The 14070-nt window shown below is 38.0% G+C and overlaps 1 protein-coding gene across 7 annotated transcripts in view; it reads right to left on the bottom strand.

Moving 5' to 3' along the window:
• LOC135217473 (protein sidekick-like) overlaps positions 1–14070 on the bottom strand; it is a 258080-nt gene that overhangs the window by 70411 nt on the left and 173599 nt on the right. For all 7 annotated transcript variants that reach the window (XM_064253381.1, XM_064253382.1, XM_064253385.1 and 4 more), the window contains 6 exons: positions 9445–9699; positions 7822–8053; positions 2826–2954; positions 2481–2651; positions 1499–1679; positions 1141–1356 (listed from right to left, as the gene is read on the bottom strand). In XM_064253381.1, coding sequence (XP_064109451.1) covers positions 1141–1356; positions 1499–1679; positions 2481–2651; positions 2826–2954; positions 7822–8053; positions 9445–9699 — 1184 coding nt within the window. The remainder of the gene's footprint in view (positions 1–1140; positions 1357–1498; positions 1680–2480; positions 2652–2825; positions 2955–7821; positions 8054–9444; positions 9700–14070) is intronic.

The raw sequence follows: 14070 nt of genomic DNA, 5'->3' as shown, positions 1-14070 counted from the left end.
CAGTATAAATATATATAATTATGATTATATTCATGTTAGGTAGAAACATAGAGTGGTAATTGATTTGCTTTCCTTCAATTTAATTGAAGTGACTTAGAACCAGGGAAGTACTTAGACTTCTGAAATCAGGGAAGTACTTAGAGTTTTGAAAGTTGTTGATGGAGTGATGCCCTTTGATTAATTTAATTACTTACAAGATTACCTCACACCTGTTTTGATGAACTTAGTCTGATTTTCTGCAATACTGGTAAGTGTTAAGGGATCACTGTTGCCTTTAGTGTATTCAGTCGTTTAAGTGTGTTATGAGGGTTCAGGTGTCTGGCTTTTGGTGAGGTAATATTTGATGCATGGTAACCAGATACTTGGCACTTCGTAACAATACATAAATTCCGTAGACCTACTGTTTTATAAACAATAATCCATGAAATTAAATCTTTCAAGAAATCAAGAAAATATGATAAAATATCTTTCAATAACACAATAAACCGAATATAGCAGATGATTTCAAAGAAGTTCATGTAAAACTAACATTAATTTCTTCTCTAATCTGCGACACCGAATGAATTGATGGTCCATTACTGTTGTTAATGCTGGCCAATGTCTTTTTCTCTTTAAAGTTAAATGTAGAAGTCTAATTTTCTTATTTACATAGAGCACTCTATAGATTTTCTAGGTCTGAAAGAATAGCCAGCATTACTAATTTTGCACTTTGAGACCACACTGATCAAAACAAGTACAGTATGTCCTAAATAAATAGCGATACAGTACTTGGATGCACTATCCTTAACACTGATTGCCACAGACCCTCACAGTGTGATTGGGATAGAATGCTGGAGAATCAATGGACAATGAGATGACTCAACCAACTTGCTGCCCAGGCAGGCAGCTGGAAGGCAGAGTTTGAAACCATATTTAGGAACTTTTATGCCTATTCCTCGCATTTGCAAAAACTTGAGGCCTCAAATATAAAATGTCACACTAGGGGACAGTTGCACTTTCATAAAGATACTAGGATTATGAAAACTAGGAGCCTAATGAAGAACATACTCTTAATCTGATAAGAGAACGAATATACATAAGTATTACCTACTAAATTCTAAGTTTAGAACTTTACAACAGGTAATACATAAAATAACCAACCTAATAGGTGCAAATCCATCTCTTCCAGGATTCCATGAGAATGTTATGCTTGTAGATGTGATCTGAGAGTGAGATACAGATGGTCGAGACGGTGGAGCTGGAAGTTCTCTATTGTTGGTTGTGTATACAGGGGCCCTCAACACTTTTCCCTGGCCCAGTCGAGTACGAGCACTTACCAGAAACATGTAATTGCTCTCTGGTTTCAGTTCAATTGCTCTGTTTGAAAAATAGGTTAATGTTAGCAATAAGACAATAATGTGCATTTACAATTAATATAAAGAGAGTAGGATACAACATATAAATTTATAAAAATATGCTGTGACTGGCTGTGCCCATACAAAATTAAAAACATGCTTACTTGAAAGTACGCGTGGTAGGTCCAAACTGAAAAGTGTTGTTTACATCAGTGTTTTCTTCCAGATGGTAGACAATGGAATATGCTGTAATTTCACCATTTGGTTCTGCAGGAACATCCCAAATTATGCGGGCATAAGTAAAGGAAACGTCTGGAAACGACACATCCGAAGGTGGACCAGGTACTGCAAATATCACAAAATGCACGTCAGCGTGAGTAAAGAGTATTATGATCATTTAGTCTCTTTTCAATGCATGAAGCAAAGTAAATCAAATATTACACAAATTAAATACGTGTACTGTCAGTACATAAATATTACATAAATTAAATACTACACTACATAAACAATACATAACAATGAAAAACATGTTGAGGCCATCACTTCCATCACCTATTCAATATTATTAACTAGCAATATCACTTATGATCAACACGTTTAAATTGAACATTTTCACATTTCAAATTTCTGTAACATAATATGTAGTGATGAACTCATTCAAAAATGCCATTTGGTGCATCTGTAATCTCTAGCTTACATACTTCTGAAATTTCAGGATACGTAAAATTTAAAATTTCAGTTTAACCCAATTCTACTCTCATGGGGGAGCTGGCCCGAGGGGTTTGTCCTTAATACAGTGTTTTAATGGCGCCTTAACTTGAGTTTTGGCACTATAATTTGATGTTGCATCAAATTCCAGCACTGTAAGCACTGTTAACTTGATGCCTATTCTAGCCGGCTTGATGCAACATCAAGTTACAGTGCTATGTAAAAAGTCATTAAGAGCTGATTAACCAAGTAGGAAGAGAACTAAAGTAATGAACGAAAAATTTCAGAAAAAGCAATCCAGATAAGGGCTATGCAGAAACTGCAAAGAACCTTTTATTTACTACTGCCTGCCATCTGTCTAACAAGGACTGCTACATAATTAGCTTGTAAACTTTTGTTATGACACGATGAGTCAAATATCCATTCACTTTTACTTACCATCCTCATGAGTTTGCACAAGAAGTGAAGGGGTTGATAGCACACCATCCCCGTGTCTAGTATAGGCTAAAACCTGTACAGTGTATTGGTAGTACTTGCGAAGTTCTGTCAGTGTGGCAGCAAACGTAGTATTATTTGGAATCAACTTTTCCTGCGGTTTCATATTCTTACCTGGAATTTAAGATGAACAGCATTAGGTTTAACAGAAAAACTGAATGCAAAACCATAACAAATAAAAAGAAAAACATGGTACTGTACATGAAAATCTTATTTACTTCTCAAAGTTAAAATAATTTGTTAAAGAAAATTTCCCTTAACAACTTAATAAGCCTCTTCTATACATACCAACATACACAACTTTGTATCCTTCAATAATCCCATTCTGGTGAACAAGAGGAACATGCTCCCATCTAACTACAATTGTTGTAGAGGATGTTGCATTTGCTGTTACTCCATCGGGACCAGCACTTGGAACTGGAAAAACAATGCAAATATGGTTTTAAATACAGAACAGTAAAATTACAATATGGCACTAGTAGAGTGTTCTTACAAGTAAAACAGGGTAAACTGCATAATCTATACAAGCCCAATAGTTTATTCAAATCTAATAAATTATCAGACCACTTAACAGTCAAATCTGCAGAATTAAGAGAGGATTTTTTTGTCTTTTTATCTATCACAATCCTCTAATTCGACTGGGTGGTATTTATAGTGGGGGGTTCTGGGTTGCATCCTGCCTCCTTAGAGTCCACCACTATTCTTACAAAGGGACAAGCCCACAGGGGTCATAGATTTGAAATTCAAGCTTCCAAAGAATATGGTGTTCTTTAGGAAGGAGTAAGGGGACGTAAAAGAAATGCTACATAAAGAAGAGATTCCACCGATTTAAAAAAACTAAATTAACCCTTTAACGCCGATTGGACGTATTAAACGTTGATATAAATTGTCTGTTGGGTGCCGATTGGACGTATGGTACATAGATATAAAAAAAGTTTTTTTAAAAATTCACGGAAAAATAGTTATAGGCCTACTAGGTGAAAACTTTTGAATCACACGCCTTGGGGGATGCTGGGAGCTCATGGACCAAGGCGTTGTTTTGTTTACAATCGTTACCCAGGCGCGCAAGCGCGAATTTCTTTCTTCTCGCACTAAAAAGTATCAGCGACACACCTCAGAAATTATTTTGTCACTTTGACATAATTTTTGCACCATTTTATATTAGCCGTTACATGGAGTATTATATATGAAAATGTGCGCAATTTCATGTAAAATACAACAACAAACAACTCATGGTTGTAGCTTTTATCAGTTTTGAAATATTTTCATATAAATAACGATAAGTGCCAAAATTTCAACCTTCGGTCAACTTTGACTCTACTGAAATGGTCGAAAAACGCAATTGTAGGCTAAAACTCTTATATTCTATTAATATTCAATCATTTACATTCATTTTGCAACAAATTGGAAGTCTCTAGCACAATATTTTGATTTATATTGAATTTATGAAGAAAACCTTTTCCTTACGTCCGCGCGGTAACTCTTCCGAAAAAATCATAAAATTTTTCATCCGATTGTCGTAATGTTTGCACCATTTTAAATTAGCCGTTACATATAGTTTTATATATGGAAATGTGTGCAATTTCATGTAGAATACAACTAAAAACAACACATGGTTGTAGCTTTTATCAGTTTTGAAATATTTTCATATACATAACGATAAGTGCCAAAATATCAACCGTTGGTCAACTTTGACTCGACCAAAATGATCAAAAAACGCAATTGTAAGCTAAAACTCTTACACTTTAGTAATATTCAATCATTTACCTTTATTTTGCAACAAATTGGAAGTCTCTAGCGCAATATTTCGATTTATGGTGAATTTATGAAAAAAAAAACATTTTCCTTACATCTGCGCGGTAACTCTTCCGAAAAAAATCAGAAATTTTTTCGTCCAATTGTCCTAATGTTTGCATCACTTTAAATTAGCCGTTACCTAAAGTTTTAAATATGAAAATGTGCACAATTTCATGTAGAATACAACAAAAAACAACCCAAGGTTGTACCTTTTATCAGTTTTGAAATATTTTTATATAAATAACGATAAGTGCCAAAATTTCAACCTTCGGTCAACTTTGACTCGACTGAAATAGTCGAAAAACGCAATTGTTAGCTAAAACTATTACATTCTAGTAATATTCAATCATTTACCTTTATTTTGCAACAAATTGGAAGTCTCTAGCACAGTATTTCGATTTATGGTGAATTTATGAAATAAACTTTTTCCTTACGTACACGCGGTAACTCTTCCGAAAAAATCATAAATTTTTTCATCCGATTGTCGTAATGTTTGCACCATTTTAAATTAATCGTTACATAAAGTTTTAAGTGCGAAAATATGCGCAATTTCATGTAGAATACAATAAAAAACAACCTATGGTTGCAGCTTTTATCAGTTTTGAAATATTTTCATATAAATAACGATAAATAGAAAAAATTCATCCTTCGGTCAACTTTAACTCAACCGAAATGATCAAAAACTGCAATTGTATGCTACAACACTTACAGTCAAAAAATATTCAATCAATTACCTTCATTTTGCAATAAACGGGAAGTCTCTAGCACAATATTTCGATTTATGGTGAATTTTTTAAATCAGCTTTTTTTTATGTCCGCGCATTACAATTTCATGCATCATTTTGTGATAATATTTTCTCTGTGTTGCCTTGATCGTTTTACAATGTGTTATATACCAAAATGATTGCAATTTAGTGTAAAATACAACAACAAAAAATTAACTCGTTAGCTTTAACCGTTTTGCTCAGCGCGATTTATATACAATTATATATGAAATTTTTTTTTTTGCGCTGTCATATATCCCAATATTTATATTTGATTTTTTTTCATTTCTGATGGTTGCATACTAAACTTTAGGCAATGACAAAAAAAGGAGCCAAAAATGAACTCTTAATCTTGAAAACTAAGCGCGCTGTGATTTTTTTAAAACAACCTTTTTTCCGCTTCAGCGCTCACTCGCAAACGCCGCCGGCATACGGGAGACGATTTTTAATACCGCTTCGGCTTTTAAGGGTTGATAAATTTATAAATACGTAGATAAAAACGTATTAAAATGTAAGGAGAATTGCATTAGGGAAGTAATGCATTGCATTTCCACTTGAACTTCTCAAGTTCCAATTGCACAACATCCTCTGGGAGGCTGTTCCACAGTCCAATGGTGTGAGGAATAAAGGACCTCTGGAACTGAGAAGTTTGATAGTGAGGCACATTTACTGCATATTGGTGCTGCTTTTCAGTGAATCTGATTCCTCTTGGCAGGCATAGGGAATCAGGGATCAATTGTGAATGTGAGAGTTCTCTGTTGAAGTACAACTCAAGAGAAAGTGACAAACAAGAGACCATTCATCAAAGGTCCAAGTCATATTTGCTACTTTTAGGAAACAGAAACGTACCACCACGAAACAGTCTACCCCCGCCTATTCACAATTCTGGATTTGCAGACTCACCTGCTTGGGTCTTTTTCTATGGAACATAGAAAAATTCTACTATTTGTGGTATTTTTCATAGAGAAATATTCACTATTTTGTGTTTTCATATAATTTTCATGACTAAATGCATTTTTTGTGATGAAACTATTAACATATTTTTAGAGGAGTGTTTTGGTGTTTGTAGTATCAAAATAGGTAGTTATAAGCATTTTTAGAAGGGTTCTAAGTACACATTTGTGGATTTTAGTTATTCGTGGGGGGTTGTGGTACCAATCCCCCAGCAAAAAATGGGGTCAACTAAATCTCTACCAGAAGCAGACATTCACTGATTTTATCACTGTTTTAAATACATGAGGCCCTACGAACAATACCTAATTTTCATGCAGCATTTGCTGAAACTTCATTAGATGTTTCTCAAAAGTTACACCTAGAATAGTTAAGACTTTAGTCTCATTCAGCAAAGTTCTGTCCATCTGAAGAGGAGGATGTAGTGGGAAATCTGTACAAGATCTGCTAATCAAAAGTGTTTTTGTGTTACTGGAGTTCAGCCTCAGTGGACTACACAATTCCCTGATCCGGTCCATGTCCCGATTGAGGCCGAGGGCAGCTTCATTTCTCTCAAGTGGAGACTTTACAATACCCACAATTGAGGCCGAGGGCAGCTTCATTTCTCTCAAGTGGAGACTTTACAATACCCACAAGTGTTGCATCATTGGCACACTGAACAATCTTGTTTTCCAGGCCTTTGACCATATCACTTGTATATATATACTAAAATAACAGTGGGCCAAGAACATAACTCCATGGAACTCCCAACAAAATAGGTCTTGGTTCACTAGAGTTCCTGTCCAAAGTAACTCCCTGCTGCCTCCCTATCAGGAAATCTTGAAGTAATCCTAAAACATATTCACCTGCTCCAAGTTTCTGAAGTCTATAAATAAGTGTCTTGTGGTTCACTAAATCGAAAGTGACACTAAAATCTATTTGAATGACTCTGCCCTCAAAACCATTGTCAAGGTTCCCTTGCAAATGCCAAGTCAAGTCTAAAAGAGCATCACAGGTACCTAACTGCTTATGTAGTAAACTGGCTATCAGCTAACAACAACCCTTTGGATTCCACATTCAGTACTTATATGGTCGCTCAAAAATACGTTTTTCTTTGGAGAGCGCAGGGAGAAGAGAGATTGTCCTGTACTTACTGGAGTCTGCAGATATGCCACTCCTTGGAACAGCACTGTATTACTAAGCTTGAGCTCATCCGCAAGATACTATGTCAACAAAAATCTATAGAAGCTAGTTGGCAGACAAAACACTAGAATCTTTTTAAAAATCAAAGGGAAAAAACTATCAGGATCTTCTCCACCACAGCTATCAAGATTATCCAGAATGCAAATTTTGTAAGAATAGGTTCAGGATGACAAGTATCATAGAGTGAGACATCCTCAGCCGATTGCTTTTTTTCAAAAGCTCGATGAAGCAGTGCACCCTTTTCCCTAAGGCCAATAAGCAATCTACCATCATCTGTTAGTAGTGGTGGATTGCAAGCATTGAGCTATGAAGGGGAACTTGACATCAACAAATCCATTATACAATATGTAATACACAGTTCCTAATAACTTCTCTAGCAGAGCATTTAACTCTCTACTGTCTACATGCTCCTGTCAATATACAAGAGTTCAAGCCTGGTCTTCAAATCCTCATGCAATCACACAACATATTCTTCATCTAGCTTCTTATCAAAGAGATTTAAATAAACCTGACATGATCTAGAAACTGATAAATACAGTGCATATTTCCACACTATAGAGTACGTGATTACACAAATATCTCACACATACCTGACTCTCTGGTCCTCTCTATTGCAGCAGGTGCCAAGGCAGACGGTCCAATATGGTTGACTGCCACCATTGTAACTTCATATTGAGTATATTCCTCCAGACCAATTAGCTGATGTGAATTGGCAGTTATGTCCTGCACAAAATCTTCTGAGAAATCACATTCACAGCCAATGACTCGATATTTAATGAGATATCCTTGAGGTGCACCATACCACTCAAATTGTTGAAGAGGCTGTAAGACAAGTTGGTCACGGTTAATTTGCTGCAATTATTTGAATCATCTAAATTTATATTTTTCAAAAGACAAAAATTAGAATTCCTTCATAAATGCTAAAATTCAAGTAGAGTTACAATTAATGAATAACAACTCTGTTAGGTATATGAAGTACTTTTCATATACTATTTTCACTATTAGTTGCCTGCTTTAGCACTAGTTTAACTCTTATTATCTTAACTATTTTCCTGTGCTTCTTATAACAACATCAACGATGTAAATTTTATTCCAAGAAAACAAAAATAAGGAGCTGAATATGGGCAAATTTGCACTAATCTGTTTTCTTGTTATTGCGCCAAAAACAATGCCACTTGGTAGTAATTTGCCCAATTCTGTAGATAGCTAATATTTTTCAGTAAATTTTTATGATTTTGGCATCTCCATGTTCCTAAGTTTTTGCACAAATGTAAAATATGCTTTACTTCAAAACTGAATATTTTTTCACTAATTACCTCTGATAAGGGAGGTTCCATTATGTTTCAACTTACTTTGTTTATTAGACGGATTACACAGAAAGTTATGCACAGATGTTCACCATAAATTTTACCAAAAGGTGGCCCTTGTGACATGCAACAAATTTAGATTTTGGAAGTGCTGGGAATGTAACTTTTGGAGAGAAGGAACCTTTTTTGAGGAGTGGATTGTTCATCCTTGTTCCATGTTCAGAGCTTAAGGAACAAACCCTATACTGTACGCCATCACCATAAACTTTATTAGTCAAATATGTCATCATTCATTGGATATACTTTTGGCTTGCCTGGTTCAGTTGTTAAAGTTTGGTAAGAGGTTAGTTAATTTGTGGCAGATGAGAGGGAGTGTGGGGAGTACTACCCACCCACTTACTCACCTGTAAGCATTCACTTTTTCTTACAGCCACAGTAGGACCACAGAGAGAGAGATTCTAAGAATGCTAGACTTGGGGGACAAGCATTGGGAATGTCAGAGTTGGGATTACAAAAAAAAAAAGGGAATTTGCATATCTATGAAAATTCCAATTTATCTAAAAATATCTAAAATTGTTTCTACGAGAATAAAAACCTTCACTCCGTCTTTTATACCAAGAATTACTCCTTAGGTGGAAGGTATAGTCTGGAGAGTATGACTTAAATTGAACAGGAATGTAGTATGTAGGAGACAGAATTGAGAGACTGAATGAAAAAGCTGATGGGATGAAGCAAGAAATTGAGTGCCACCTATATTTTACCCCAGAGGAGTCTTTCAGTATAAAGGCATATTCTGTGGATCCTACAGAATGGTTTGTATGTAAAGTAGTAGACTAGTGACATGTATGGTATTATTTGTATTTGTAGCATCATCCATTTTATAATGAAGTAGAAAGCAAAACTTACAATCCAGCGGACACGGAGCTGAGTTGCTGACATGGCTCGGACAGTCATGTTTGATGGGGGATGAGCTGGCTCCGCCTGGAGAGTTTGAAATTCTGGGGAAGCTTCCGAGGGTTCAGACATGCCAACCAAATTATTGGCAATTAATCTCAAATAATATTTTGTGAAGGGAATAAGATTCTGTACAGTTATTGTTGTTGCATCTGGTGCAGAAACTTCATAAATTGTCTCCCATGTGCTGCTACGTGAGGACAATGCCTGAAATGATATTGTTATGATACAATAAAGTTTTATACATACTTACCTGGCAGATATATACAAAATTATACCCACCCTACCTCCCCTCAGGAGACAGGCGGTATAGAAAAAATATGATAGAACATGGGGATGGTTCCTAGTCCTGCCACCCAGCGGCAGGTAAGTAGATCACCTGACCTACAGGTAGCGTGTGCGCGAAATTCGAATTTCTGTCGGATGACGGAGTCAAATAGCTAAGTATATATCTGCCAGGTAAGTATGTATAAAACTTTATTGTATCATAACAATATCATTTTTATACATTTAACTTACCTGTCAGATATATACTTAGCTGATTCACACCATTGGAGGTGGGAAAGAGACAGCTAAATATAGAATCAAACAGGAATCACAACTATCGTTGTAGGTAATAAATAAATAAAACCTTGGTTCCTACCTGTTTAGACTGAAGACTTCATGAATACAATCCAGGAGTCTAGACAGTCTCAAGAGCCTCAGCGAGATATTGATCTATGGCTAAGAGTTCTTGTGGTTCTGCCAAAGGGGTCTTACCCGCTTACTTGGTAGATCCTGGAAGGACTACGTCAATGGGTGCTTATCCACTTACTTGACAAGACCTTATACAAGGAGCACAACATCGATCCCGATCACCTCAACCTATCCATGTTAGTTCTAAGATTGCAAGAAGTTATCCCCTAACCTCTTGCAAACGACCACAAACTCGAAACACAAACATTCGTACAGTAAAGTACAAAAAAAAAAAAAAAAAAAAAAAAAAAAAAAAAAAAAAAAAAAAAAAAAAAATCTAAAAAAAAATGTTTGTACAATCTATTCAGTAAGACGTCTCTTGATTCCCCCCACTGATCCAAGCTCGGACGTCCGTACGCCAGCAAGCATACTAATCAGCAGAAAAAACCAACAACTCGTCTCACAAGGTAGATCTATGTACTATCAAAAATTTTTAACAAATACAAATTTTTTCTAAGGATCGTTATGTGCTCCCAGCCCCAGCACTGTATCGGCTGATACAAAAGGACCCAGAGAGAAACACTTTTCATATGTTACTTTAACGTCCTTGAGATAGTGCGATGCGAACACTGAATTACACCTCCAGTAAGTCGCATCCACAATGTCTTTTAAAGACATGTTCTTCTGAAATGCTAATGAAGTGGCTACCGCTCTAACCTCATGAGCCTTCACTCGGAGAGTCCTGAAAGAGTCTTCAGTGCAGTCATTATGAGCATCTGTAATAATGCTCCTCACAAAGAATGCTAATGCATTTTTTGACATGGGTCTACTAGGATCCCTAACTGCGCACCACAGGCTTTGTTTACATCCGTTTAGTTCATTCTTCTTCTTTAAATAGAACTTCAAAGCTCTAACAGGACATAAAGATCTTTCTAATTCCTCTCCTACTAGATTTGAAAGTCCTTTAACTTCAAAACTCTTTGGCCAGGGTTTAGAGGGGTTCTCGTTCTTACCGCCAAACAGAGTCTGGAAAGAACAAATTGCCGCATCGCTCTTAAATCCTACTCGAGAATCTAGAGCGTGTATTTCACTAATTCTCTTCGCAGTCGCTAACGACAACAAGAAAATACATTTTCTCGTTAGATCTCTAAACGACGCGTTGAGAGGAGGTTCAAATCTACTAGATGATAGAAATCTCAAAACTACATCTAGGTTCCAGTTCGGAGTGCGAGGAGAAAAGGTTTTTGAGGTTTCAAAAGATCTAATAAGATCGTGGAGGTCTTTATCTTCTGCAATTCTCAAACCTCTGTTTCGAAATACGGCCGAAAGCATACTTCGATAACCTTTAATGGTAGAAACTGATAATTTTGATTCTTCCCTAAGGAAAATCAAGAAATCAGCTATGTTGGTCACAGAGGTATCGGAAGAGGACAGTTTATTCTTCTTACACCATCCCATTTTGATTGGTAGACCCGAATAGTTGAAGATCTCCGGGCCCTAGCAATTGCTTTTGAAGCTTTGCTTGAAAAGCCTCTCGCTCTGACAAGTCTTTCGATAGTCGAAAGGCAGTCAGAGCGAGAGCGGGGAGGTTTTGATGGTACCTCTCGAATGGGGTTGTTTGAGAAGATCTCTCCTGTGTGGAAGAGATCTTGGGAAGTCCACTGTCCATTCCTGTACCTCTGTGAACCAATCTTGAGACGGCCAAAAGGGAGCGATGAGTGTTAGTCTCGTCCCTCTTGATGCCGCAAACTTTCTTAACACCACTCCTAACATTTTGAAGGGGGGAAATGCGTAGGCATCTAGGCCTGACCAGTCCAGTAGCATGGCGTCCACCGCTATCGCTCTCGGGTCTTCCACTAAGGAGCAAAAGTTCTCTATCCTTCTGGATAGGTAGGTGGCGAATAGGTCTATATGTGGACTGCCCCACAGGGACCACAGAGCTTGACACACCTGAATGTGAAGGGTCCATTCTGTGGGGAGAACTTGGTTTAACCTGCTTAGCCTGTCTGCTCTGATGTTCTTCTCTCCTTTCACGAATCTTGTGAGAAGAGTCACTTTCTTTTCTTTTGCCCAATACAACAGCTCTTTTGTTATATGGAACAGAGAAAGAGAGTGAGTTCCCCCTTGTTTCTTGATATAGGCCAACGCTGTGGTGTTGTCCGAGTTGACCTGTACCACTTGACCTAACACCTGTGTCTCGAAGGCTTTTAGAGCTAGAAGAACTGCATAAAGTTCTTTGGAGTTTATATGCCAGTCTAGCTGATCCTTCCTCCATTGGCCTGATATTTCTTTTGTCCCTAGAGTCGCTCCCCATCCCTTCTCTGAAGCGTCTGAGAACAAGATTAGGTTTGGGTTCCGAACTTCTAGAGACAAGCCCTCGTTCTTTTCTAAGGGAAAAATCCACCACTTCAGATGATTCTTTACTTCCAGAGGAATACTGAAAGTGTCCGAAAGCTGTCCGTTCTTCCAACTCCAAATTCTTCTTAAGAAGAATTGAAGAGGGCGAAGGTGGAGTCTTCCTAGCGAAATGAACTGTTCTAGTGAGGAAAAGGGTTCCCAGAAGACTTAACCACTCCCTCACCGACTCCGTTCTTTCTCTAGGAAGCTCGAGATTTTTTGTAATCCCCGAGCAATCCTTTCCTGGACGAAAAGCCCGAAAACCCCGAGAATCCATCCGAATCCCCAAATAGACTAAGTTCTGACTGGGGATCATCTGCGATTTCTCGAGGTTCACGAGTAATCCTAACGTCTTTGCTAGGTTCAAAGTAGACTGTAGGTCCTCCAAACACCGTTTCTCTGACTTGGCCCGGATTAGCCAATCGTCGAGATACATTGAGATGCGTATCCCTTCTAAATGAAGCCATTTGGCCACGTTCCGCATCAGATACGTAAATACCTGAGGGGCGGTCGATAGGCCGAAGCACAAGGCCCTGAATTGGAAGATTTGTCCTTGAACAACAAATCTTAGATATTTTCTTGACGATGGGTGAATCGGAACATGAAAGTACTAAGCATCCTGAAGGTCCAGGGATACCATCCAATCTCCCTGACGTAGGGAAGACAGAACTGAAGCTGAAGTCTCCATGGAGAACTTCTTTTTCTCCACGTACCTGTTCAGGACGCTTACATCTAGGATGGGTCTCCATCCCCCCGAAGCCTTTGGAACCAAGAAAAGGCGGTTGTAAAACCCCGGGGAGAAAGGATCTTGCACTAGCTCTATAGCATTCTTGTCCCTCATCGACACCACCGTCTGAAGGAGAGTCTCGTTCAGTCCAGGGTCCTTGTAACTCGTCGACAAATCCTTTGGAGATGTTGCCAAAGGAGGTCTGTCTACGAAGGGAATGATGTACCCCTTCTGTAGGACAGACAGAGTCCAGGGATCTGCTTCTCTTACGGACCAGGCATCCAGAAAGTATTGAAGTCTGGCCCCTACCTGTGCTTGGAGGACATGGCTGCTATTTGCTCTTTTTAAAAGAGCGGAAGGAAGACCTCCCTCGCTTGTCGAAGGGTCTTCTCTCCGAAGTTGATCGAGTTGAAGGGGCTCCACGAAAGGGCACCACTGGAGTCCGAGCCACCTTCTTCTGAGTCTTAACTGCAGGTCTACTTTTCTTTGTAGATTGTACAAGAAGGTCCTGCGTAGCCTTTTCCGACAAGGATCTCGCAACATCCTTCACTAAAGATGAAGGAAACAGATGTTCTGACCGAGGTGCGAATAATAAAGCGGACCTCTGAGAAGGAGAAACTCCTTTCGTTAGGAAGGAACTGTAAATAGATCTTTTCTTCAACATCCCAGATCCAAAAAGAGCCGCCAACTCACCAGAAACCATCTTGCACAGCCTTATCCATGCAAGATAGGACACTGTGCAAAGTTTCTGGATCTAGAAAATCTGGCTCACTCGTCTT

The sequence above is a fragment of the Macrobrachium nipponense genome, chromosome 7 (genome assembly GCF_015104395.2).
Source record: "Macrobrachium nipponense isolate FS-2020 chromosome 7, ASM1510439v2, whole genome shotgun sequence".
Lineage (NCBI taxonomy): Eukaryota > Metazoa > Arthropoda > Malacostraca > Decapoda > Palaemonidae > Macrobrachium > Macrobrachium nipponense.
This window is presented reverse-complemented; position numbering and strand designations above follow the sequence as displayed.